A 26,208-nucleotide genomic window follows, 5' to 3' on the forward strand; every position below is an offset into this window, starting at 1 on the left:
AAAACCGAGTTCCTGACTCTCTGTGGTCATTAAAAATCCCAGGGCATTTCTCGAAAAGAGTAGGGGTGTTACCCCGGTGTCCTGGCCAAATTTCCCATTGGCCCTTACCGATCATGGCCTCCTAATAATCCCTTCATTACTCTGCTCTCCTCCCCAATAATAGCTGATGTGTGGTGAGCGTTCTGGCGCACTATGGCTGCCGTTGCATTATCCAGGTGGATGCTGCACATTGGTGGTGGTGGAGGGGAGTCCCCATTACCTGTAAAGCACTTTGAGTTGAGTGTCCAGGAAAGCGCTATATAAGTGTAACCAATTATTATAATAACTATCATTAAATTAAAAGCATTATTTTCAAAACAAAGATGTTTACTTTTCGCTGTACAGTGAAGTTATTATTACTACCACCTCTACAATGACCGTGAAACGTACAATTAACATTCCAGTTTTTACCACCTGCGCCGGTGCAGCATTTGTAGCTGCCGTGGACAAATAATTCCGCATCCCCTGTTTGAACAACATTTCCCAGGCTTCACATCTGTTTTGCACACGGTTTTGACTTTACAGGGTGTGGCTGCCTTGAAACACAAAAGTTTACTTTGCTGGCCTCTGACTAGCTCTGTAGATCGTCGCCCTCCATCACGCTGCTTAATTCTTCGTGTTGGAGCGAAGCTGAATCGGCTCAACTCTCGGTAAGTTTACAAGGTGTACTATTTCTAATAAACGAGCCTTTCCCTTTTCTCTTTATTTTCACCAAGAAAAGAAGCGTTTTCGAAACTGAAAATGAGTGAGTTATACATTTAGAAAACTTGAATTTGGTGAACTGCACCTGCACTTGAAGGAAAAGTGCGTTCTGTTAAGGATGCCTGTAGAGAAACGATAGTACCCATATGATACCAGTGGAGTTTGACGTTATTGAATTAATATCCTGTAAATGCTCCAGTGATTAAACACAGCGGTGCAGTACACTGTTCATACGTGACAAAATGAGACTGACATGATCACAGCGAGCTCGTTTGCAGTGATTCAAGTTCAAGTTAAAATCGAGCTACGGAAAAGAGATTTAATAGATAACTACTTTGTGCTGTTTTGATTAATTAAAACCAATGTACTAAAATATAGAGTTGTGTATTTTTGTTGTTGCTTATCTTTATTTTTTAACTAGGTAACGTGTGCCTGAGCAACTGGACGATACATCAGCGAAATGGTGAGGCAACTTTTTAAAAAGTTTTATTGAGGTGCGAAGACAGTAGTTTGTATGCAGGACGCTTAAACTGTAAAGCAGTCGACATTATTTGATGCTTTAATAATGTACCAACCCACTGGGGATGAACAGAATTTTTGGCTGATTGATTCCTTGGCTAAACCATATCTTTTCATCTCTGAATAAATGTAGTTTCTTTAAAATTGTATGGTAGAGATTGATTAATAAATTATCTTGTCTGTGACTGTATAGGGAAACTGTACAGCTGGGATGGATGTTGGAGAAATCAAATTGGGTTCTTTGCAATTTGACTGTAGTATGTTGATTTCTTTAAAACATGGCATTTTTCTGATTAACTAACTGTATGTGTATCATAAAGTGATTTATCAAGCAAAACCCATTCTGTCCCCAGTTGTAGAATCTCCTCTTGTGAAGTTGGGATACACTGGGATGCCCTCAAATGAGTAAACGTATTCATCATTTCCTGTAGCCTGTTTTTTTGGTGGTGATGGATATCTTTTCAGCATTGCAAATCAGCAGCCTTTTCCTAGAGGGAAGAAAGATAGCACTTCTCGCTGAGACAGACCACTCACTCTTGATCTGTACTGTGCCTCGTTTCCTCTGTAAGACTAGACATTTCTATGTGTATAAAAAATGTTCAAAATATGATGCTCTAAGAGGTGGAGGCACTAAGAAGGAGCTAAAAACAGTTTGATACCCTGAATTTTAAAAACTCATCACTAAATGTGTGCACATTTCTAACGGTTTATAAATTTATTTTTATCCTTTTGGTGGAGTCAGCTTCCTATTTGGCCATAATGATTTGAAGGCTGTGCTTGGAGTGTGTGTGACTCATTTGCGTGGGCTGTCTGCCACATAGGGTGGCGCCAATTTACTCAGCTTTCCAGCACTTTCCACGTGAACAGTTGGGATTACTTATCTCATTACTCTGTGCGGAAGAGTCTCTAATGTAAACACTCTCCCTGGAAACGCAGGGCTGGGTCTTCTGCCTCATTTTCATGACATGTTAATTTGCTGCACAAACAGCGAATGAGGAATGGAAAAATAACTCCCCAGCGTCTTGCAGTGCAGTGTAAGATGAAGCGTTCCATGAAATCTCACCTGAAACCTGGAAAATGCCACAAACAAAACATTGCTTCCCAAAATCAAAAACGTTCTTAAAAGTCTTTTAAGTTTATAATAAAAACATTAGACATGGTATTGCCTTGAAAGGCATGTCTCTTTGAAATTAATCAAATAGATTTCATATTTTTGTTAGAGGTAAAACTGCAGACAAATGTGAATACTAATTGTAGACAATCGCAGAGTATCACACGCAGGTAGTAAGCTAGGGAAAATAGAAAAGTGATCTGCAAGAGGGTTTTTATGAAAAGGTTTTCGGTGTTTACACCTGCCTTGCGACTTTCAGAATTGGAAGCTGTGGGAATGCCATAGTAGTTAAAGCTTTTAATAAGTTAATAGCTTTTAATAATTAATAGTTAAAAGCAATAATTAGAACCAGAGCTATAAGCTTTGAATCGAAATCAAAGACTGTTTATAATTGTACAATGCCCAACTAACATTTCATTTAGAATTCTGTGTTGTACATCATTTTTGGTCACCGTGTTATAAAAAATTGAAATTTCTGCTCTGAAATCAGCCCATCGAAGAGCAACCTGATAAAGATAAATTCCTGAACTTGAAGGAGTGTCTTACACTGACAGGCAGAAAAAAAATGAAGACTTCAAGGGGACCTGATTGAAGTATTCAGAAATTTCTAAGGCATTGATAACAACAATGCATTAAGCGTCTTTAGAGTCGAGAGTGGAACGTGATCCAGAGAACACGAGTGGAAACTATGTGGACATGTATTTAAAATGAAGAGTTTGAGGCATTTCTGACAAAGGGATGTGGGAGTATGAAAATAAATGATCCAGTCCTGATGCTGGAGCTGATAATCTAGGTTCTCTCATGAAATGACTGAATGAGATCCTCAGATCCATTAGATACTTACTACAAAATGGTATTGGCTAGATGGGCCAAATGTCTTCCTCTTGTTTGTTTCTTATATAAAGAGGAGATCTGCTGGGTTCCAGCTTGAGCAGAGACTTGTTACATTAAACTAGAATTCTGTTTTAACTGCTCCAGAAATTCTCTTAGATAAACATAGACTACAGTTCAAAGGTTTGGTAAAAGATTTAGAAAAAGAACTGCAGTTGTAAAGTTGTAATTATCTATTTTCACATTTTCTCCTGGGCATTTCTTCAGTTCTCCTCTCTGTATGTCTTCCCCTAGTTTGTTTGTAAAGAGCAAACAGTTGTCGGTTGCAAAATTGAAAGCTTCCACAAAAGGCCCCGCCCGCTTTAGTCATGTGAAAGAACTAAAGGGAAGTGAATCAATGGGAAAACCAGAATGTCATGTTTGGAGTTCAGTGGTCGAGAGCAGTTAGCTATACAGGCACATTTGTAACAACCTGGGGACCTGCTGTAAAAGTGCTATTGGTGTGGTGGCTCAGTGGCTAAGGATCTGTGTCTGTGGCTGAAAGGTTGCTGGTTCGTATCCCACAGCTGCCAGAGGAATCCTACTCCGTTGGGCCCCTGAGCAAGGCCCTTAACCCCAGCTGCTCCAGGGGGGCTGTACAATGGCTGACCCTACGCTCTGACCCCAAGGTTCTCTCCGTGTCTGTGTGTCTCATGGAGAGCAAGCTGGGGTATGTGAAAAGACAAATTCCTAATGCAAGAAATTCTATGTGGCCAATAAAGTGATCTTATCTTATCTATCCAGTGCAGTCTGGGAGTTGAAGGACTTAAGCAGGTTTGATGTGATGAAGCCTGCCTTGTTCTGTGTCAGGTGACGAAGTGGCTCTCATGACCAGCAGTAGCTTGACATCCTGGTGTAGTCAGAAGCTCCATTTTAACACTGATCATGTTGTCATGACCAAGAGTTAGTTGGCCAAACAGTCTTTGTACATGGTGGGTCATGGGATGTGGGCCGCAAGTTGAATTGTGCAGATTTTACAAAGCTTATGTTGTCATTGTGGCTGGTGTGGATTCATTAGAATACTTTGAAAGATGTTTTGAATATACAAATACACATTTTTGCCAGGATACAAGTTGTATTGCAAATTTCCAGACTTGTCTTCATATACCTGTCCGGCATTAAGTCGCATGGCTTCCAAAACTTTGAACACAAACATATTTTAAAAGTAGGAAGATACATCCTTAACAATAGTTATAGGCTTGTACTTCATGGGAGCCTATAAGCTAATTTTCCTTGATGATCTTTAAAAATGAGAAGGGCACATGTTTTAAGTTTAAAAAAAATAATAATTTCTTAAAGATTACTTTAATCTGCCCTCAATCAATGGAATTGACCAGGGAAGATAATGCCATCAGGTATGATCTCTTAAGATATGCTAAAACTGTATTTTCTGATTGTGCTGATAGTGTTTCTAATTTAAGTTAAAGTGGGTCGAAGCCCCTTAGTTTATCATATGGCCTTTTAGAGTAATATTATTTTTAGTCTTATGAAAATTGGTGAAATGATGTAGGTTTAAGAGCATATTATGTTTTTTATCAATTAAAGTAAAACGACGATTTCTGACAAGCTGATACAATAGCTAAATTTAAAATACTTAATTATTGCATTATCAGAAGTATTTTTACCGGGACCTTAGATTGCAGATTCATTTCATTCCACCAAGCACCTGCTGTTCCCTGATCCTTTCGGTGTCATTATAGTTCACTTTAAGGGTAGTTGCATTACAGTCATACAATGTTACCACATGTACTGTTACTGCAGCTTGTGTTACAACAAACTTGTGTGGTCAAGTTGATTAAGAGATGTTAATGACCTGTCGCATTCAGAGGAGAGACGTCTGTTTGTTTGTTTTTTTGACTGGCACAACCCAAAGCAAGTCATGCCTCATGAGCTTTGTGTATTAGGTTCTGCATATTACAACTGCCTTTGAAGTATCAAACGTACTACCTGTCTGGCTGAATAAAATAAGTAGAGTGAGATAATGGTCAACACACATTAACAGTGCCTTAATCAGTCACGTCTTTTTAACTTAAAAAAACTCACAGTTGCTTCTTTCTTAAATGGTTGATATCTACTTTGACTCCTGTTGCAGTGTGACATTTTAGTTAAATTTTTTGGATGTTTTACAAGGGGAACGATACTTTATGATAAACGATGGAAGAAACGTTTCAAGTTGTAAAGTAAATCCCCTAAATTACTGACCACAGTTCCCCTTCCTCCACACCCTAAATAGTACAGCCTAAGATATTCGACAAAAGGCAAAAGAAAAGTACAGGCAATCAGCTTCAAAAAGAAAGCCAAAAGCAAAAATGAAACAGTAACAGAAAAATCAAAAGGAACATACATTAACTAAAAGGGAATAATGGTAAGTAGAGTAAAAAGTAAGAATGTACAAAGGCAGCAACATACTGTAGCACTCAGTTGCTTATGGTTGTGACATGTAGGATACATCTTCAGAGTGTGATAAAAAAATCTGAAATTGGCTTAGTCTGCAGTATGCATTTATATACTGTTCTTATACTTCTTTGTGCTAGTTTTCAGTATCTTATTCCTCGTTCTTTGATGGAAGCAGCTTTGAGTGTATTCAAGATATTGGGTTTCCTGACAGCTGATAAGATTTCAATTGGATTCCAGGCAGTTGATTGAGTCCTGCAGGGCAGATTGTATCTGCAAACGGGTCTAACACGGCATCTCTTTTGCATGTGTTTTTTCTGTAAGCATTAAAAGATCATTTCTTGTTGATCTGAACAAATGCCCTGTAGCTGTATAAGACTGCTGTTGGTCATTGTCAGTGTAATTAAATTACTTGACTGAATGCACTATGTTCTTGTTTAGTTGTCCGTTGACTTAATAAAAACCTATCTGCCTTGAATTCTACTCCTTCCTTTGCTTTTCCTTTGAACGTATTGGTGCAAATGATTACAAAAATACAAAGTTTGGGGTTAATCCATGAACAAATTGAACTGGCTTAAATTCACACACACGCATTTGCATACTAGTTGGTAATTACATGTTCTAATCAATGTAATTTAGTTTCAAGCATCTTAATTCTTACAAAAACTCAAAATACTGAGTATGTAATGTATGTCTGTCTTAAGGTTTGGTATAGTCTGAGTGCTCAAGCACTAAAGCACACTTGTTTCTTCTGTGTTCGTCAGTGTTAACCTATTTCTGAAGGAGTACATGTTCATCTCAGTACTTATTGTTTTTATTAGTACTTATTCGGCAGCCAGAATCCTGACCATGTCCAGTACTAGAGTTCACATTACTCCTATCCTGGAGTCCTTGCACTGGCTTCCTGTCAAATTCCATGTGGACTTTAAAATCCTCATACTCGCTTATAAGGCTTTGCAAGGCTTGGCACCTCAGTGCCTGTCTGAACTATTATCGCCCTACTCCCCACCTCGCAACCTTCTCTCTTCTAATTCTGGTCTCCTAACATCCCCAACCCTGTCTACATTGTATGGGTAACAGGGCCTTCTCCTGTTATGCCCCCAGGCTCTGGAACTCTCTCCCCAAGGATATCAGAAAGTCACCTTCTCTAAACTCCCTCAAATCCAGACAAAACCTTCTTCTTTAGAAGACCCTTCACTCAACTGTTTTCAGTCTTTACCCATCTGCTCCTACAATACAATTAGCTTCTGAAACCAAATGGGCTGAGTTGGCCAGAGGGCCTCGCTGGGTTTTCTATCCATTCTTGTGGAGAGCCTCTTGTGTAACACTCCTCTGTACATATCTCTGTGAGGAATCCATTATTATTTTTAGATGTTATGTATGCAGTGCTGGAGCTGATGGCTTGAGAGGAACTACAGGAATAATCTACTATTTCTTTACTTTTGAAGTCTAAATAATAATAATTGCTTACACTTATATAGTGCTTTTCTGGACACTCCACTCAACGCGCTTTACAGGTAATGGGGACTCCCCTCCACCACAGCACCACCACCTGGAAGATGCAACGGCCAGAACGCTCACCACACATCAGCTATCAGTGGGGAGGAGAGCAGAGCAATATAGCCAGTTCAGAGATGGGGATTATTAGGAGGCCATGATTTGTAAGGGCCAATGGGAAATTTGGCCAGGACGCCGGGGTTACACCCCTACTCTTTTCAAGAAATGCCCTGGGATTTTTAATGACCACTGAGAGTCAGGACCTCGGTTTTACGTCTCATCCGAAGGACGGCGCCTGTTTACAGTATAGTGTCCCCATCACTATACTGGGGCATTACACTGGGACATTATACTGGGACCCACACGGACGCAGGGTGAGCGCCCCCTGCTGGCCCCACTAACACCTCTTCCAGCAGCAACCTTAGTTTTTCCCAGGAGGTCTCTTATCCAGGTACTGACCAGGCTCACATCTGCATAGCTTCAGTGGGCTGCCAGTTGTGAGTTGCAGGGTGATATGGCTGCTGTTAAAATACTGTTATTGTGAGTATTCAATATTGTGTCTTAGTGCATTCTTCAGGAATGTACGGGTTTCCATCTTGACAGCAACACAATGGAAACACAACTGCCTGACATCACACACACAAAAAAATTTTTTCCATGTCCATGTTAGTTTTGACCTCTGCTGTAGATTCTATTCAGACTGTAAGATTGGCCAATAGACTTTTCCAAGTCAGTGCTTGTGTGAGTTTTGCAATACTATGTTTAAGGATTGGTATTTCTTCTGAAATGTATGTGCCCTACCCTGTATGTGTGTTCTTTTAAATTCCAGACTGATTCCCCAGTATCTGAAAATCTTTGGTTGTTAACAAGTCATTTTCACACACAATAGTTTTTTTTTTCCAGATGTGGTATTCCAGTGGAACCTGTTTTGCTTGTGCAATGTTTCTGATACCTTTGTGTAAGTCAGTCCAGGTCAGAGAGAGGAAAGAGGCACCATAGTACTTATTTTTATGGATTTTATGGTATTAGGGTGCCTGGCTACTGTTTTCAGTGGTGCCAGGCAGAGACTGAATCCACAGGCACAAGTTTTATCACTGCCTGGGTCAAACCGCATGAAGCAAGCAATGCAATATTTGTATTTCCACAGTCACAGTTTATATTTATACAAATGTATGTATTTTATATATTTTAAATGTATATAAAAGTAAAAAACTGTTTATGCTGATTTTAAGATTAGTATCGTACTCTTCTGTCAAGTTCAGTGTAAAAGTTAATATCTTGGTGTTTATAGACTTTTCTGAGCTTGGGAATATTCTTGATTGTTGATCAAGAAATGTGTAATTTTATTTGCCATATAATAAAACTGTAGAAATAAGCTTTATAATTAGTGAGTGCTTTTCCAAGTTTGTTGTTTTGTTTAAAACGTTGTTTACTAGAAGAAAGCTGTCAGCCCTTGACAACAGAATTCCAAATTCAGAAAATTATATTTCTAAATTTGGATGATTTCCTTCCTACAGTAGCTGCTGCTGAACAGAGTCCTCTTTTTTTACATTAAACTTAAATCTATTATAGAACAATATATGCTTGGGACTGTCTCATTTCTCTGAGGAATGAAGGATATATATTTTTCTTTATATATTCAACACACTTTTACAATGTTCAACTATTTGCATTTTTTTAAAGGACACTTATTTTGACGTTTTAGAAAAAAAAAGCCAAAGAAGTGGGCGTAATGCATCCTGTTTATGAATGTTGTGCCACTGGGGTTAATTATATACACCGTATATTTAGCTTGTCATGTTTAAATTTCCATCTCAAATTCGTGCATTTTTTGTGCAAATTTGTGTAATAGCCTTGACCTTTACTACCTGCTTTTCCTTTTCTCCCCCTGTTATTGATATCTCTCTCAGAATCAACATTTTTAGTTCCAGGACACATAGTGGGGTGTTCTGTTAAAGAATACAAAAAATGTAACCTTTAGAATTAACCTCCTGTTACATAAACATGTTCCTTTACAAATCACGGAACGATAACTTAAATCCTTCTTGGTCTGTGACGGCTGAAATCAATGCCTGACTTTATTCTTTAAACGTGTGGATTAGCGTTTTTCCATGTGGAGGTGGTTGTTCTCCCTATTCTCCATGCAAAAAGTTTGTAAATTACAGAAGAGGTTATTCTGCCAGCTAGGATCTCAGCAATAAAATATCCATAATGAGTTTGTCACTGAATCAAATATTCTTCAGAAAGCCTTGGAGGTAAAAGTGCATCATTAGTAGCAAGTATTTAGTATTTAATTTCTGTTCTGTGCTTCATCTCTTGTTCATAACATACAGATTTTTATTCCTAAAACAGTTAAAATGTTTTGATAGATCCAAAGTCTAATCCAGTTATAAATACCTGAGTTCAATTCAATATCCTTTATTAATCCCTAGAGGGGCAATTTAAGCAGCAAGTGGTTCAACTTAAAACCCATAACAATAAAAACATATTGCTAACAAAAAAGTTTATACATGAATAAAAACAGCAAATGAGCCATAAAAGTGATTGAAAGTAATAGTGTGTAATATTTAAGAAGGTATTAAAGTACATGCACGTTTGTAGAGGGTGGTCTGTTCAATATACATCATATTGATAAGACTTGTTTACAGTTGTTGTATAGAAGCTTGATGGCCTCTAGAACAAAGGTAAATTTCCTTTTATTTGCCTTATTCTGTGAACAGCAAAACTGTTCTGAAGAAAGGAAATGTTTGTAAAAGAGCCCTGTTTGAGCACGGCTGTGAATTTTCCAGAACTTAATTTTCTTGTATTCAGGAAATGCTTTTGGTTTTTGTGGAAAAAGTTGGAAGCTGCCTCCTCATGATGAGAATTTAAAGCTCCATGAGAGGAAATACAGACCAATTCCATTGAAGGTGTGCACAGCAAAGGCTGTTTAGTACAAGAGCGTTTCTTTTGAAGGCGCATGTCAGAGTGTATATATAGATCTCATAATCTGGGCAACCATATTATTAAATCAGGTGGGTAGCTGCATCAGCATGCGTAGGCTGAAAAGGAACAAGTAATAGGTTTATTCCATGCTGGAAAAAAAGAAAAGAGAAAACACAACGTTTCGGCCTTGGAGCCTTCTTCAGGTGTCACCTGAAGAAGGCTCCACGGCCGAAATGTTGTGTTTTCTCTCTTCTTTTTTTCCAGCATGGAATAAACCTATTACTTGTTCCATATTATGAAATGCAGTCAGCACAACACTGTACACACGTAAATGCTCAAACATGTTGGCTATGTGTCATCAGAACAATTAGAGGCTGTTTATATGCGTCCTTTTGCGTGTGCTGTAAGTATACATAATTGTTTTTACAGGCTGCAAAAGGCACTGTGAAGCCCTATCCCAAATTTGATGCTAATGCAGATGCCACGACTCTGTACAAGGCGATGAAAGGACTGGGTAAGTTTCATCTTCTGTGTAGACTGTGTTCTAGTTTTTTCACAAAATATCTGAAGGCATATTTTTTCTACCATGTTTACTTTTAGTGTTAATGTCTTCTTAAAGCAGCTTAGTAATAATCCCTGGGCATGTTCCTCTGTTCTAATATTTACTTTTGTAGTTCAAATAAAATGGAAAAAAGACACCAGGTAATTTTCAGCAGGAAAATATACTAATTATATTTGTATGGTGCTCTTCATCGCAAACAACCCCACACTGCTTTGTGCTTTGCACATAGGAGTACATTTTATCCACAACTGAACTACAGTACTCAACTAAGTGGTGCCATTGTATACAGCAGCCTCACTACACAGCAGATCAGTAGAGCACAGAAAAATGACTTGACCAATTGTTCAGGGGGTACTTTGGTTAGGTCAAGGAGTTAGGTCAAGTCCAAAGTGCAATTAGTCTGGATACTGGTGAACACCCCTATTGCCTACAAATAATACCATGAGATGTTTAATGGCTATGTAGTCAGGATTTTGGCTGAATGTTGCATTGCATGACAACATGCTTGGGCATTAGTCCCAGTTATTCTACACCGGAGGGAAGATTGCTATCTACTGTACTTGTCCACCGGCACCACCTACTGATTTTCTTTAGAGGTTTCTCATCCCAGTACTAGCAAGGCCCACCCTTGTTCCATGAGAAGTTCAGACTGCTCTTCAAACCAGTAGTACTGCTGTTATGTATGTCATATGATTGACCCAGATTTATTACATAATGTCATTTTTAGATTGTAAGAAAACTAAAGGAATAGTAGATGTAATTTACTTGCTGACGGATTGTGAGGAAGCAGTGTGAACCCTAAACATAGCTAGTGTCCTTTTATGAGGTTATCCATCATTCAGGAGAATAGCTCTGCTATGAATGCCTAACAGGACTTGTGTTCTCTCTTCTTACAGTAAGTCTCTTAAGGTGATGTGAGTAAAAATCTTTGTCAAAGCCTTTAAGTATTTTAAAGCCTGTGTGTGACATATAAAAAAAAAACCTTGTTTGAACTGATTCCAGAGCAGTGATATACATTTTTTAACAGGCAACCAAAACTGCTCAATACTGTCAGTGATGACTGTGTAATTGAACAGTTGAATTGCAGGGTAAGGAGTGTAAGGTCTTGCTTTTTTTGTTTTCCTACCGAGGAGGATGTTGGCAGATATAAATAAATACCTCAAACCATTTCAACAGTAGCTTTCTCACAACTGGAACAGCCAATGCTGTAGCCTTGGTTGTCTGCTCTCAACATTTCAGTACCAGGGGCTGTCCTCATAATTACTGTATAGGTCAATTATTCTGACACCTGGCTCTTCAAGATAAGAACTTCATGTTAAAGGGGAACTGCAAGGCTATTTTTATATTTCGGGGTTAGAAAGAATCAACATTGTGAGTGCATCTCAAACCACAATGAAAGTAAAATGTGCACAGTAACTTGTAAAACCTCCAACTTACATCACAAAAGACAAAATTTCCAGGTATGCGCAGCGCCATGTTCTGCAATTCAGAACAAACTTCCAGTGACCTGTTGCAGCCTTATTACATTGTAAAGAAGCAGGCTTGTGAACAACTCTTTTAATCCAATAGAAATAGTGCTTTCGACTTCAAAAGGGCTTTGCCGACATCAACAACTTGTTAACTCTGACTGTAGATCATGTTGGAACATTTCTGCGGTGAAGTGGCTGCTGCACAACCTGTGTTATTCGCTTATACATCACATTACATCAGTGATTACACTGACTAGTGAGCAGGAAGGGCTGCATCATGTCACAATTCTCGCAAACTCTCAACATTATAGCAACCGTCAAGAATTTTCCCAAAGTTCACAATTTTGTGCTTAATTAAGAAGTTGTGAAAGTTTGTGATACCGGCAATTAGTTTATTTTGTTGGAGACTTAAAAGCTGCTCTGAGAAATTTGGACTGCAGTTCCCCTTTAACTGCCCTGTCCCATTGGTAAGCCTTAAAGCTGCTCCAAAGCAGCTTTTGGCCACAATTGTATGTTTATTGACTTTACAGATATGACCTTGGAAATTCAGTGTTCACTTCCTCCAGAACAAACAGGCATGAGAATCAGTTTGGCAGACAGGTCACGCATGTTAACTTGCAGACACTCGAGGCCTAGCTTAGGTGTAATGATTCATTGTTTTAATTTAAATTTGTGAAATATGTGAAATTCATCTGTCTTTAAAGATTTTTAAACTTTTTAAATCATTGTAGCTATATAGTGTAGGTCCTTTTACAGAACTGTTGTTTCTACCGTTGGTTTTCAGTACTGATCTTCGGTACAGAGGCACATCACTACAGGAATTTGAATCCAAGTACACTTTGATGTAAACAACTTGCCTGTTGCTTTTCATTTTCTTAATACATGACTTCATTTTTTTTCTCTTTTGACCTGATAGAGTTGAATTCTTGTTTGCTGGGTTTACATATATTGAATTATTGAGCAGTATAATTCAGTATAATACACAATATACAGATTTCCTTTACGTTTTAAGAGCTGAAAAGAGAAGTCTTCAAAAAGAAAAATTGAAATATATTAGCTGCGATTAGGTTGGAATAAAAACCAGGAGAGACAGAGTACCCCATAGGATCCTAGAATAGGATCACTCACGTTGGTGAATCACTAAGATATCTTTTGGAACTTTTTGGGTTAACTTTTTGTGCTCGCCCTTGGCTTGTCTTAGTTATACGTTGCTATTTTTCTCAGCCAATCACCATACATGTGAAGCAGAATAACTGTAAGTGTGATCTAATCAGTGGAAACATTTGCTCATGTTTGGAGATGTAGTCCAGCTGCTAACAGCTGTAGCCAGACGTACCACAAGTGTATACCATTCATTATGATGGAAACTCGAGGCAGCTGCACAGCTTTCACTGACTAACGTTTTCCTCTGGACAAAGTATCTGTGAGCTTGAGGATGGCTTGTGCATTTTTTGTCCACGGGAAGTACTGCGAGTGAGTACAAAACTCTGATGGGCACTAATGCAGTAGAAGTCAGTGCAACGTACTGTACATACACACAATTTTGCAGGCAAATGTTTTTGTAGGCTTAAAACAGGAAAGCTTTTTACTGGTTTGTAATGCAGGCAATGTCAGACCATCGCTATCAGTAAGTGAAAGTTCTAAACTTAAATTATGTACTTGTATGATCCAAAACAGATTTAAATTCTCAGATACTTAAGTAAAATATTAAACGTGTACAGTTTTTAAAACAAATTGCTGTTATAAACGACAATGCTATTTTTGTTTTTTTACTTTAAACAATTTTTTTTGAACACATCTCTGTTCCCATTCTGAGTCCAGAAGGTGCCTGTTATCTACGTGTTCTTACGTAGATTACCATTGGGTCACCATTGGTTTCCCAATGTGACCCAATGTGTGTTTCCATATATGATGACTGTACACTGTCTGCAGGTTTTCATCCCCAGCTTAGATTTGAACTACTTGGATCCTTATTGTGTTGCCTGGACCAATTTATACTTATAAACCCTGCTTGACTGTGGCCCTCCAGGATCAGGATAGGACAGCTGATGCATACTTTGTACTCAATAATTCCCCACCTATCACCCTCTGAGACTATATCCTCTGTACTTGCAGACTCATTCCATTTGCACACATTTTCACCTGCCTTGCCCATTTTCAGATTCTCTTTCTCTTGGTCTGCTGACTCACTTCCCTTTGCTTCACAGTTCTGCTCCCTTTCTCTTTCTCCCTCATATCTGAAGAATGCCTCAGTGTGTTTTTTCTGCTTCTGAAACCTCTGCTTGTCCCCGTCTTAAGGACTGTTAAATTGTATCAGAACTACAGAGGCTTCAATGTATCTAAAGTTAAATGTATCCATATATGACTGTATAAAGTGGCACTCTAGATATTTAACTGTCAGATGCCTTTTGCTTTGGAAGACAAAATGAGATGGTGCAATGAGCATGGAAAAACGTCCAGTCATTTGGAAACCGTGAATGGCCCATCCGCTGCTCTTTATCTGAACCTGGCAGACATACTTGAAATGCAAATGGGCTAATCTCTGTATTGAGCTGTTGAAGCCTTTCATTTCATTTGTGTCATTCAGCAGCCCCGTGGGGTGGTTAGGTTATGCTAAATGGGCAGTCTACCACAGCATTTTCCTCAAGTTTTAGACGTTAATTTCCAGATAAATCAAACAAATGACCTCAAAATATGAGCAGGTGGTTTGAGTGGACCATAAAACTCAAATCCAAGTAGGAACTATTGTAAATTTAGACTTGCTTGCAGTTTTCAGGTTAATTAAATCCTAGAAGTGTCACAGGTACACGCACAATTTCTCAATTTATACCTTCTAAATTAATTTGCCTTGAATACCTGGCACAATACATTAACATAATAATACACTTTATTTTAAGTAGTGCCTTTAATGGTGGCTTCTCAAAGCGCTTTACAGAATAAATGCAGCAATAAAAAAATACACATGATATGCATGATGACAATACACGGAGGAGGCAGTAGATGTTGGTACTGAATACAGTAGGAGCAGAGGGGTAAAGAACAGAACCAGTTAAGTAACCAGTTACGTACGTTAACTTAACTGGTTAGGTTATGTAAAGGCTCTTCTAAAGAAGAAGGTTTTGAGTCTGGATTTGAAGGAGTTTAGAGAAGGTGACTCTCTGGTACCCTTGGGAGAGAGTTCCAGAGCTTCGGGGCAAAGAAGGCCCTGTCACCCATAGAGTGTAGACGGGCTTGAACATATAAAACAACTGTTGATTTTTTTATTTTACTTTTTTCATTTTACCACATTGGCACCACTGGGCCTCTATTCAGGTGAATGTATTTAAATTTTGTTATTCAGGTACGGATGAGGATACTATCTTGCAGCTCCTGACAGCTCGGAGCAATGCTCAGCGACAGCAGATTGCCGCAGCCTACAAGACCCTGTATGGAAAGGTACAGAGCTTCCTTTGGCTGCGAATATGTTCTGAACATTAGCTTGCTGTTGTGGCTCTGAGTATTAGTCCCTTCAGGACTGGATCTGTCAGAACTACAGAAATGAAACTAAAATCTGGCAACATACAGCTCTGCAAACATCTCATTTTCTTATCTACTGTTTCTAGAACCTGTGATACTTTAATAGCTGTAACATGGCTTAATTCACTTTATTTATCAATAAAGCAAAAATATCCGTCCTCAACCATGGAGGCCATTTAGTTCTGTTGCTCTGCAGTCCCATGGCCAGTAACTGGGAACAAGCCTTCTGAGGATAAATCCTTTTGATCCTCCTAAATTGAAAGGGACAATTAAGAGTGGCCTATCAAGTCTAACCTGTGTGTATCGAAAAGTCATATAAGTGTGGTGGGAGTGCAGGTAGACTCCACCCAGACAGATGATCTATCTAGCTTTAATTTTTTTTTTCCATTGTATTTATATTTCTACTCGGAATCTGTGAGGCAGTAGTGCTGATTACTGTCAGTCACACCCTATTATTGTTAATATCGCACATCAAACTAGCCCTTTTAAAAATTGTTGTCATGAATTTGTCTTGTGTAATGTGTGCTTTTCTGAAATAGAAAGTACATTGTTTACCCTTTCCTATTTTATTTTGTTAGGACCTAATTGAAGATTTGAAATCTGAACTAGGTGGGAAGTTTGAAACGGTTATCGTTGGTCTAATGACTCCACCAACTCTCTACGATGTTCAAGAACTCAGAAATGCCATAAAGGTAAGCGGCACGTAATTTCCTTTTGGAAAATTCATCTTCAGAGTATTTCTATTTTCTTCAAAGTTTATGCACCTTAGGAGAAAACGTGTAACTCTGGCTTTGAGACTGTGATAGGTGAAAAAGATTGTTTCAGTTCTTTTAAAAAATACCAAAACTTCTATTTAACCCTGTTCTACACTTTGAAATAAACATCCACGTTTTCAGAGAAACTGCAAAAGATAGTCCTCGTTCAGTGTGAAATTTGCTTCTCTGAATGCTTTTCACCAGCAGCGTTCTCGAAAGGGCAATTTAGAACAGCAATGGATAAGTAAGAAAGGTCTCGGCAGCATTTTAAAAATATGGCCAAGAGATTTTAACTTTTTTTTCGGCAAAAATGTTTTGGTAATATAAAAAATCCAATTTTAAGCACAGCTACTAAAAAAAAAAACCAACAGAGACTGGAAGAGCTCTTTATGAAGTCCAGTGAGATTTGTTAGGGGGGTGTTCACCCACACCTTTTGTATTCCTTCCAGAAAACATTACCTTTGCATGGTGCTATGTTTTGTGAGTGTATCACTCAGTACTGTATATCATATCTTATTTGGGCATGAGGCGAATCTCGCACTTCACACTCTAACATTAATGATTTTTGGTTTCTGCCTTTGTAATTTAAAAAATGCTCAGAAATCATCCAAGCAGTTTGTTGTAGAATTTTGTAGAAAGTTGTAGAATACCTACCAATCACAAATACTATTAACAACACGGCTTTTCTATTAAAGTTCAGTGTCACACTGTACAAGTAAATGAGAGTAAGTGTAGTAGCAAATAGCTGCATCATTAATTCAGGTGCACTGAATAGCAAGGACTACAGCTGGCAAATGTCGGCCATTATAAATGTGAAAGGGGAGTTGAAAGGCACTGTATTTGTCACTTGAAAGTATGTAAATCATGTAATTTCTTTAGACTGAATTACAATAACAGCCATTATGAAAAGACTGGTTGTTGCCTGCAGTGGATATGTGGCCAGATGCCCAGGTATTTGGCAACTGTTTTGGCTAATAGCTTCCTTGTCTGTAACTTTTCTTTGGTTCTATAAGACATTTTCCCTCCAAAACGTCTCTCATATTTTATGTTTCCACAAAAATAAGAGGTATTGGATCAACCTAATCAGCCACTTATGATAAACAAATTGCTTGAAAACGGAACATCATTTTTGAAAATATTATTCCTTTTGGATGAGCAAATGCTTAGTGGTTGCTTTAGGTACTCACTTGACTTTGGATTTGCGTTTCTTGTACCATAGCCTTCTTTCTGAAGCCTGTTTACCAACTGAGAATTTTTGATTCAGTTTGCTAGAAGCTACTTTCTTCTTATCACTAATTGAAAAAAAGAAACACCTCTGTGGATTGGAACAAGATTGAAAAGGCAGGAAAATCACATCTTGCAATTAGGTTTTTTTGACTAGGTTCCTTTTGCGCTTGACTTAAACGCAAAGAATGAAAAATGAGATGCTCAGCAATGCAGATATTCACAAAATATTTTAAAGAGATCTTCAGTAATTTACGCTTGCTTGTCTCCAGTGCGCTGCTGCCTTCGTGGATTGAAAATAAAACAAAGTTGCGCACAGTTTCTGGAGTATACAGTATCTCCAGGGCTTTTCTGTGGTGGTTCTATTTGTAATTACCAGGCAGTAAGTAAATCCTTAAATAATGATTATAGGGATGAAAACTGAGGGTTTTCATTACTGGAAGCTCTGTGGGGCACTTTCTAACTGCAGTCATTTTCCTCAGGGTGCTGGGACTGATGAGAAGGTGCTAATAGAGATACTGGCCTCCAGGACTGCAAAGCAGGTCAAAGACATCATCGCAACATACAAACAAGGTAAAAGTTGCTCATAGTTAGACCAAAGAAAGGAACCATCTCAATATTTCCCAGTCAGCTGAGCCATAAGCCACAAATGGCACCTCCTCAATCTCAGACATCTGAGAATGGTCTGGCCCACCTACCTTGCCAAGGACAGTCTGTGTCATTTACTGTAGGGCAGGAGTTCTCACTTCTGAGCTGTTGAATGGCTCATTTCTCCAACATATACTGTAAGCAGCTCAGTAAGCTTAAATGAGAATAGATCTGCAAACAGTTTCCTGCTGTTATTCCTCTGAATAGGAAGGAGTGTGTGTGGTCAATGAAGTCAGTTAAATACAGCAGTATATATTTTACTTCATTGTGCCATTGTGTTATTGTGATTTTGACAGTGCTTACTTGGAAAGAAAAGCTTTTGTCATGGCATTCAGCTACAATTAGAAAACTATCTGATCAGCAGTAATCTTGCCCATGCTTAGTCTGCTATGAATTTTACAGTCTTATATCTGATTAAATTCGTACACATCCTGCTTTGTAGCTGGCTATATATCATTTTATTAACTCAGTACAGGTTTAACGTAATGTAGGGCTAATAGGAAGATTTAAGGAAGTTCGCTCAAGTCTTAAAACTGAAAACCTTATCTGCAGTAGCTGTCCAGTGTCCTGAACAATGACTGTATGTTTCAGTCTGTTATTAACACTCCAATTTAACTAATTATCTTAATTGGAGCTATTTAGCAGTTCTTCTCAACTCTTTATGTCATGCAGTTTTAGTACATGACTGGATTTGAACACGTCTCTTGTATAGCACAAGTCCAAATTTTGGTGCTCTCATTTGCAAACTTCGCCAGATCATTTTACATTGTGAAGCAAATTGCTGTGGCAAAGTTTGGGTTTAATGACCATGATCTTCGGCACCACTGCACTGTTCCAGAGTATGATGCTGACCTTGAGGAAGATGTGACTGGAGATACCTCTGGGCATTTCAGGAGGATGTTGGTGGTTCTACTCCAGGTATGCTCTGAACCCGAGCTCATCCGAATTGTAATCTGTATCTCTTCTAACCCAGTGTTGCACATTCCTAGGCTTTTGTGAGCTGATTGTCTTTGTGTCTGTCCTCAGGCAAGCAGGCAGGAGGGAGTCAACGCTGGATGTATTGAAAGTGATGCCAAGGTAAACAGAGTACCCCCTACTGCGGGTGTTTGTATCAGGGGGGTAATTACAGAGTGAAATGTTTTTATACCTGTGTTCCACAGTGTTTTGGTTTGATTTGTCTGAAATTGTGCCACTATGCACCAGTGAGTTCCACTGTACTGTATCCACCCTGCGAATGTAATGCAGAATATCCATCCATTTTCTGAACTGCTTTCTCCAGTAAGAAGGCTGTGGGGGAAAGCTGGAGTCTAACCTGACAAGCAACAGGCACAAGGTGTAATACACCCCGGACAGAACACCAGTCCATCGCCTGGAGCACACTGTCATGAATGTATTCACACTCACACCAGAGCTTTTATTTTATCTACTGAAGCCAGTTAAACACTGCTCCACCCTGCCGCCTGTACCATATACAGTATACTAGAAATGATTGTATTTCTTCAGTTCTCGTCTTGTCCAAATTAAATGGGTGAATTAAAAGTGTAAAAAAAATCTTTTGCAAAGCTTTGTTTGCTCAAAATCACTTTGTTAAACAAATTTGTTTGTGCACGCACAATACACAGTGTTAAAAACAAGGACAAAACTTCAGCTCCAATCAACAATCCCTTTAATTTAGGCTATTTTTTTAAAGCGATGCATTTTTTTTTAAAGATTAATGTCAGAATAACATAAAAGCATAAGCTCTGGTTCTGTCTTGGGGGTGTTTTCTTGATGTAGCTCTGTCCAGACTGAGAAGGATCAGATTTAGTCCTGCAGGGGGAGATGGCTCTATACAGGTCAGATTGGGATGTTCTAAATTAGCTTCTGGTCCGACAGGATCGCCAGTGCTAGCTAAAAGTACAGAACTGGGAGTGAACTGCAAGCCCTCATGGAGTACTGTCATTGAAGACTGAAATTAATTCTGTTGGGCAGCTGCATTTTCCCAGTGAGAGCTCAGCTCCCGGGATACTGAGAAGCGTGCTAAAGCAGATCACGGGTTATGAAGCAGCAGTGGTTTTCAGTCGTATCAGCAGTGTTGTTGCTGGAGGCACTAGTGTGAGGGGAAAATCATTTTTCTTGTCACAAGTTCTACCAATTTGTTTTGCGAGCTGCAGGTAGTTGTTTGAGATCTTCCAAAGTGCTGTACGTCTGTATATCATTTCTTTCATTGGTAAGGGATTAAGGCATCTAAAGGGGACTTTTCCTACAAATTGCACAAACACTGTGCACCTCAATGTGTTTAAGGTAACTGAGGGAACGTATTATAGATTTAAGGATTTAGTCCAGCTCTTAATCCAAGATCTGCTGACTTGTCTTCTTTCTCTGCTAAAGCCCAGGATCCACTCAGTGGGCAAGGGAGCCTTCCTGGGTTCAGCTCCACATCTGAGGAACTCGTTGCCCAAATCCATTAGAAACAGTGCTTAGATGTTCAAAACCCATTTAAAGGCCTATCTTTTTACTATAAAACTTTAAATATTTACACTATATTTATATTAATATCACATACTTTGTGCAGCGGTACACTGCTTAATTTTTTAAAAGGGCTTATAAAATTCTATTACAATAATTAAGATAAATCCACAATCTGCTGATTTGGGCTTTCTTACTGTAGTGAAAGAACAGGCTCCGCACAGTGGGCAATACAGCCTTCTTATGTGCAGCTCCAGATCCATTAGAAACACTGCTGACGTTGTCAAAATCCATTGAAAGACCTACCTTTTCACTCAAGCTTTAAATATTTATATTGCAATAAAAAACACATACTGTGTGATGTTGTACAGTGCTTAGTTTTTGAAAAGGGCTTGTAAAATCTTCTTAAATTGAAATTAGGATGTTGGAATTCAGAGTCTGTTACAGTTGTCAAGCAAAGTAATAATTCCACATGAAAGTTTCCATCTGATTTTCAGTTGCCTCATGCAGCTTCAGATCATTTTAAAAAGCACATTACACATGTGACCCTGCCTCTCAACATGGGGTTCTGAGTCATTTCTTATGGTATTTGCAGTATTAGGATGGTATTATGGTATGGTGTTTCCTATGGTATTAGGAAAATATTAGCCTTTGCTCACTGACTTTGGGGTTTACATGACTAAATGTAATGATTGTTTTGGCTCACTGAGCTTGTTCCAGTCATGGCTCTCCATGCTGCTTTTGTGTTAAGAGTTTTAGCATTTTCTAATTCGGGATGTAAGCAGTTTGTCTGGTCTAGTACAGAACACTGAACACTGCTCCACGCCCAATCTTTAATTTGCTTAGTTCGTACTGCCATCTTGTGGTGAAAGAATTAATCATTTACTGTAAATCATTGTTGGAGGTACTGTAGGAGCTGTATCAGCAGGAACAAGTAGAGTTTGTGGAAAAGTACACTAAAAATGCCCAAGGTTTTTTAGTTGTGTGTGGGGAGTGAGAGAGCAGGAATCTGAGGATGATGAGAAGAAATGAAACCCAGTGTGAAAATGGGGAAAGGATTATTTTTGTGTGCAATACAATAAGCAAAATGAAGCCTGAGTCATTTTAAGAACATACTGTTAGAAAATTCCTAATGTCACATGTAAAACCCAAATTAATTTGAGTGTTAGACTGTTCTTGTGGTTTTGGTTTGCTTTAAAAGCTGTTAAAATGTTTCTGGAATTGGCAAAGGTTTCCTTAATTGTGAAGTTTTACTGCTTAGCATTGCCAAGTGGACTAAATTTAGAATGTAAGGTCTTCCTTTACATACTGGCAGCATCATTAGGAAACTGGTATAAAGATGTAGAGCCAATTTAAGATTTTCTTGGAATTATCAATAAGTAACTTTAAACAGGAGAAGGCAAATAAGCAGCTATATTTTGTCCTGTGAAAATAGGCACGTATTGTGGGCTGTCTTTCCTCTGCTTTTATTACTGCTTTGATCACCAGTTTCACTGCTTAGTTAACTGCATATGATGTCACGAAATTAAGTCGATGAACATTTTTAAATTAAGGGGTCTGAGTGGGGAACTGCATCTGTGTACGCTGGCTGCTAAGGGACAATTCAGGGCTAATTCCACACTATAAGGTAGAACGAAGAAATGTGTTGACCTTTCTTGAGGTGCGAGCTCAGATTTTTAAGAGGCTCGACCAATATGGAACTTTGTCCTGGCCGGGGACAAACCTGATGTTATTTTGCTCCAGACTTTGTTTGCTGCTGGGGAACAAAAATACGGCACTGATGAGGACCAGTTCATCACCATCCTGGGGAACAGGAGCGCCGAACACCTGAGGAAAGGTGAGGAATGGAAGCCCCTGCTCTTCTGGGGGGTGAGGCGAGGGGGGTTATCTTCTGCCACCTGTGGTGATGAAAGATACTGACATGCTTGTGTGTGTTACAATTTCTGTTTTACTATAGAACGGGTTTGTCGTTTCTGTGCCCTCATGGTTGTGCTGCACCTTCTGTTGAAACTCCCTTCTTTTCCTGTAATGATCTCAAAAAGCAGTAATGAATTGAAATAACAGAACTGACTTCCATTGTCTATGGTACTGCTGTTACTTTAATTCCTTTCAGGTTAACTTGTCATTCCCCTGGACGTAGTTGCTTAGTGAAAGATCTTATACAAATTTGTACTTACAACTTGTGCGATTAGATTTCAATTTATGTGTAGGAGCAAGTCTGAATTCTTCATACTTCTGATGACTTTTAAAGACACTTTCCTAATGTAGTGATTATGTTGGGAAACTTAATATCTTGAATTTGAGATTCAATCCATTGCATTTAATAAGCTTCTGAGCTTTCTTGGTAATTCACTAAAGTCACTTAACGCAAGTCCTGTGACGTCATTGCTGAGTCACACGGGAATTTGATGCTTGATAAAAACAATTGAAGTGCAATTTCTGTTATATCCTTTTCAGTGTTTGACCAGTACATGAAACTGTCTGGGTATGAAATTGAAGAAAGCATCAAAAGAGAGACCTCTGGGAGTCTGCAGGGGTTGTTGCTGGCTGTTGGTAAGAACAAGTTTCTGCACAGCACTGTGCAAACTTTATTACACATTTCATACAATGAGTGCCTACCGCAGTTTTCATTCCCTTGAATGTTAAGACATTTGAATGTTGACAATACAGGACTGGCAGGCAACTTTGTTTTTAAGACTCCATAACTTGTAATTTTTACTATAGTTGTGGAAGATTTTTTTGTCTGTAGTTCCGATAGAATTACATTTTTCCTATTCAAGGTTCAAAGATGGGGCAATAATTGCTGTTTGCTCCAAGTTGTCTCGTTGGGTAAAATGTAAGTGCAGGATGCTTTGCTTGGCAAAGCCTGGCTCATATCGGACCTCTGTTTGTAGTCATGTGTATCCAGAAGGCCTCTGAACAGCTGTCTGGGTAGTGTCAGGCTCGGATGGTTTCAAAATGACTCAGAATTCCTTGCTTCATTGCAATTGAACCAATCCAGGCCACCAACTCAGTAGCAGATGGTCAATTCATAGGGTATAAATGAGAAAAATTCTAAAAAGTTCTTAATATTCTTAATTTTGAAGTCTAAGCTTAAAATACTCAACAAGAGCATCATGTAATGATGAAGTTACTAACAGCTGAGGAAGGAATATTTGCAATTTACACAGTCTACCCGTCTAAATTCTCTTGGTATATTGACACATTTGTCATACAATAAAGGACAAAATTGGACAAAATAAATTTGTTTTCCAAGCCATTTGTTTCTCTTGAACTGCAATTATTATGAATAAGAAATAGAGTAGTATTTATTTTCTGTATCCATTAATATACATTTTCCCTTGTAGTCAAATGTGCCAGGAGTGTACCTGCCTATTTTGCGGAAAGTCTCTACTATGCAATGAAGGTAAATACTTTCTAGTTACCTGTATTGATTGTAAGCTGAAATTGAATTAAAAACTTCACATTAATGAATTAGACATTTGTAACTTCATGATCCCAGTATTTTTGATATACTTGGCATTAGTTTAGGATACCTGTAGAAGTGGTATGTTTTTTATGGTTGTATGTGTGTGATTGTAAAAATGATGTGTGCTTAGTGTCTCAAATCTTAAAGGTGGATTCATTATAACTAAAACTGCAAGATGGAGATAATCAGCTTTGTCTTGAAGATAATGAATTCAATTGCAGTCTTAGTTCAAGGAAGACCAGGTAGCAGACAGCCTGAGCCTGGAATTTTTTTAGAAATTTTCCCAACTAGTCTTTCACTAAAGTGGGCTTTAAAAAGATATCATTCAGCACACAGTTTTCTGACTGTGAGCTGCAGGAAAGAAAAGCCAAGATGGGCCCAGTCAGTTATCCATCTGTACAATCTGTACAATCCATCTTCACCACAGGATTCCTCTCCATTAAGCCCTGGACTAAATTTAGGGACAGGAGTATTTTATATATTTGTAGAACTGCTTATGTTTTTTTTTTGTAAATCCACCAGGTGGTGTTTTTTACTCTTTCTGGTTTGGTTGCACTTTTTGTCATGCATTTTGTCTCCTTTCTAACATCAGTTTGGAGAATCAGAGTCACCTGTGAAGTGCTAAATTATGAAAGCATTTCTTCTAAAACTTAAAAAGATTTGCCCCCTATGAGTCCATTAGACTGCGGGACTTAGTGCTTATGGTTATGCTCTGTAGGCATTACCTATGCAGGTATTCAATGAGCAGAGAGGTTGTGTAAGCAGAACTTTAATAGATGGATCATATTCAAAATGGTGTCAGAATGGGCTTAAGTATTTGACTAATCCTTAGATGTCTCTTTAACCTCTAGTGACTCCTATACCTGCTCTAACCGAACACTTTTTTTTTTTCCATTATTCAGGGAGCCGGGACTGATGACAAAACGCTGATGCAGATCATGGTGTCCAGAAGTGAAATAGATATGCTGGATATAAGGGCTCAGTTCAGAAAGATGTTTGCAACATCTCTTCATTCAATGATTCAGGTAAAACAGATTAGCCTAGCTACAAATCTTAAAGTTCAGATAAAGGATGTAGCAGTTTTCCTTGGTATGAGACCTTTACTATATTCAGTTTTATTCATACCATTTATGAAATAAGAACAAAAGGCAAAATGAGTCATGGATTGGTTAATGAATGATGCCATTCTAAACTGCTCTAAACAGCAGAGCAAAGTGTTTGACATAAGAGTTTCAACAAGCACAAGTGTCACATTTATTCATACTTCTTAGTGTTCCTTTACATATAATCCAACAAAGCACACATTCAATAATGTACTGTTCTTCAGGAGTACACTAGTAGCCTCGGGGACTATAGAAGCCTATCAGTACCCAAAGGTACTACTGTAAGTACTGCTGTCAAAGTAATAGTTTACCTTTTAGTGTTGTCAAGAGTCTTTAGTTTAGTCCTGTTAAACTGTTTTACTTTTGGCATTACTTTGCAGATCTCTCCATACAGTTGCACAGTGTGATTCATAGAATTCATGCAAACCTTGCATTTGTCTTTCAGAATGACACTTCTGGGGACTACAGGAAGACCCTCCTCCTCCTCTGTGGGGGTGATGATGCATGAGGAAGCTACTATAATAGTAAATGACACTTAGCAATATTGAAGGCATATCATTGCTTGCACATTGTATGGACCAAAGTGCATAGTACATTTTTGCTCTGTTTCTGTTTTTCATTTTAGTCTGTCTGCAGTGCTTGTTTAGCATTAGATTGTTAAAATATGAAGTCATGTTTTAAGTGTACAAAATGGTTTAAAGCTGCAGACACTCTGCAGTATAAACCATTTGGTTTAGAGGTCATAAACATAGTGAAATGTTTTCCTTTCCGGCACTCTTTTTCAATTCTTCTTTTAAGATACACGTACATGAAATACATTCAGGTTCAGCCCTCCTTCCTCTGTTTCCAACGTTAAATGAAGAAATTAAGTCACTTCTATTCTGAATTGTGGTGCTTCTTGTAGTCGTCATATTAAACTGTATTGGCAATGCAACAAATTAAAAATGTTTTCAATCA

The 26,208-nt window shown here is 38.4% G+C and overlaps 1 protein-coding gene across 1 annotated transcript; it reads left to right on the top strand.

Annotated features, from left to right (window-relative positions):
* Positions 1-568: 568 nt before the first annotated feature.
* On the top strand, positions 569-26,208 carry anxa5a (annexin A5a). Its single transcript, XM_015344008.2, has 13 exons — positions 569-689; positions 1,163-1,204; positions 10,487-10,571; positions 15,429-15,523; positions 16,183-16,296; positions 18,066-18,156; positions 19,070-19,149; positions 19,258-19,308; positions 22,423-22,516; positions 23,137-23,232; positions 24,027-24,085; positions 25,051-25,173; positions 25,697-26,208. Exons 2-13 carry the CDS (start codon positions 1,202-1,204, stop codon positions 25,757-25,759), a joined length of 954 nt encoding a protein of 317 aa, XP_015199494.2. The 5' UTR covers positions 569-689; positions 1,163-1,201; the 3' UTR covers positions 25,760-26,208.

The sequence above is a fragment of the Lepisosteus oculatus genome, chromosome 1 (assembly GCF_040954835.1).
Source record: "Lepisosteus oculatus isolate fLepOcu1 chromosome 1, fLepOcu1.hap2, whole genome shotgun sequence".
NCBI classification, from domain to species: domain Eukaryota; kingdom Metazoa; phylum Chordata; class Actinopteri; order Semionotiformes; family Lepisosteidae; genus Lepisosteus; species Lepisosteus oculatus.

What these genes read in the sequence shown, in the direction of transcription:
- anxa5a (XM_015344008.2), top strand. An exon ending in TGTTGGTGGTTCTACTCCAG is followed by an intron (nt 19,150 to 19,257) that starts GTATGCTCTGAA and finishes GTCTGTCCTCAG; the next exon opens with GCAAGCAGGCAGGAGGGAGT. An exon ending in GTCTCTACTATGCAATGAAG is followed by an intron (nt 24,086 to 25,050) that starts GTAAATACTTTC and finishes TCCATTATTCAG; the next exon opens with GGAGCCGGGACTGATGACAA.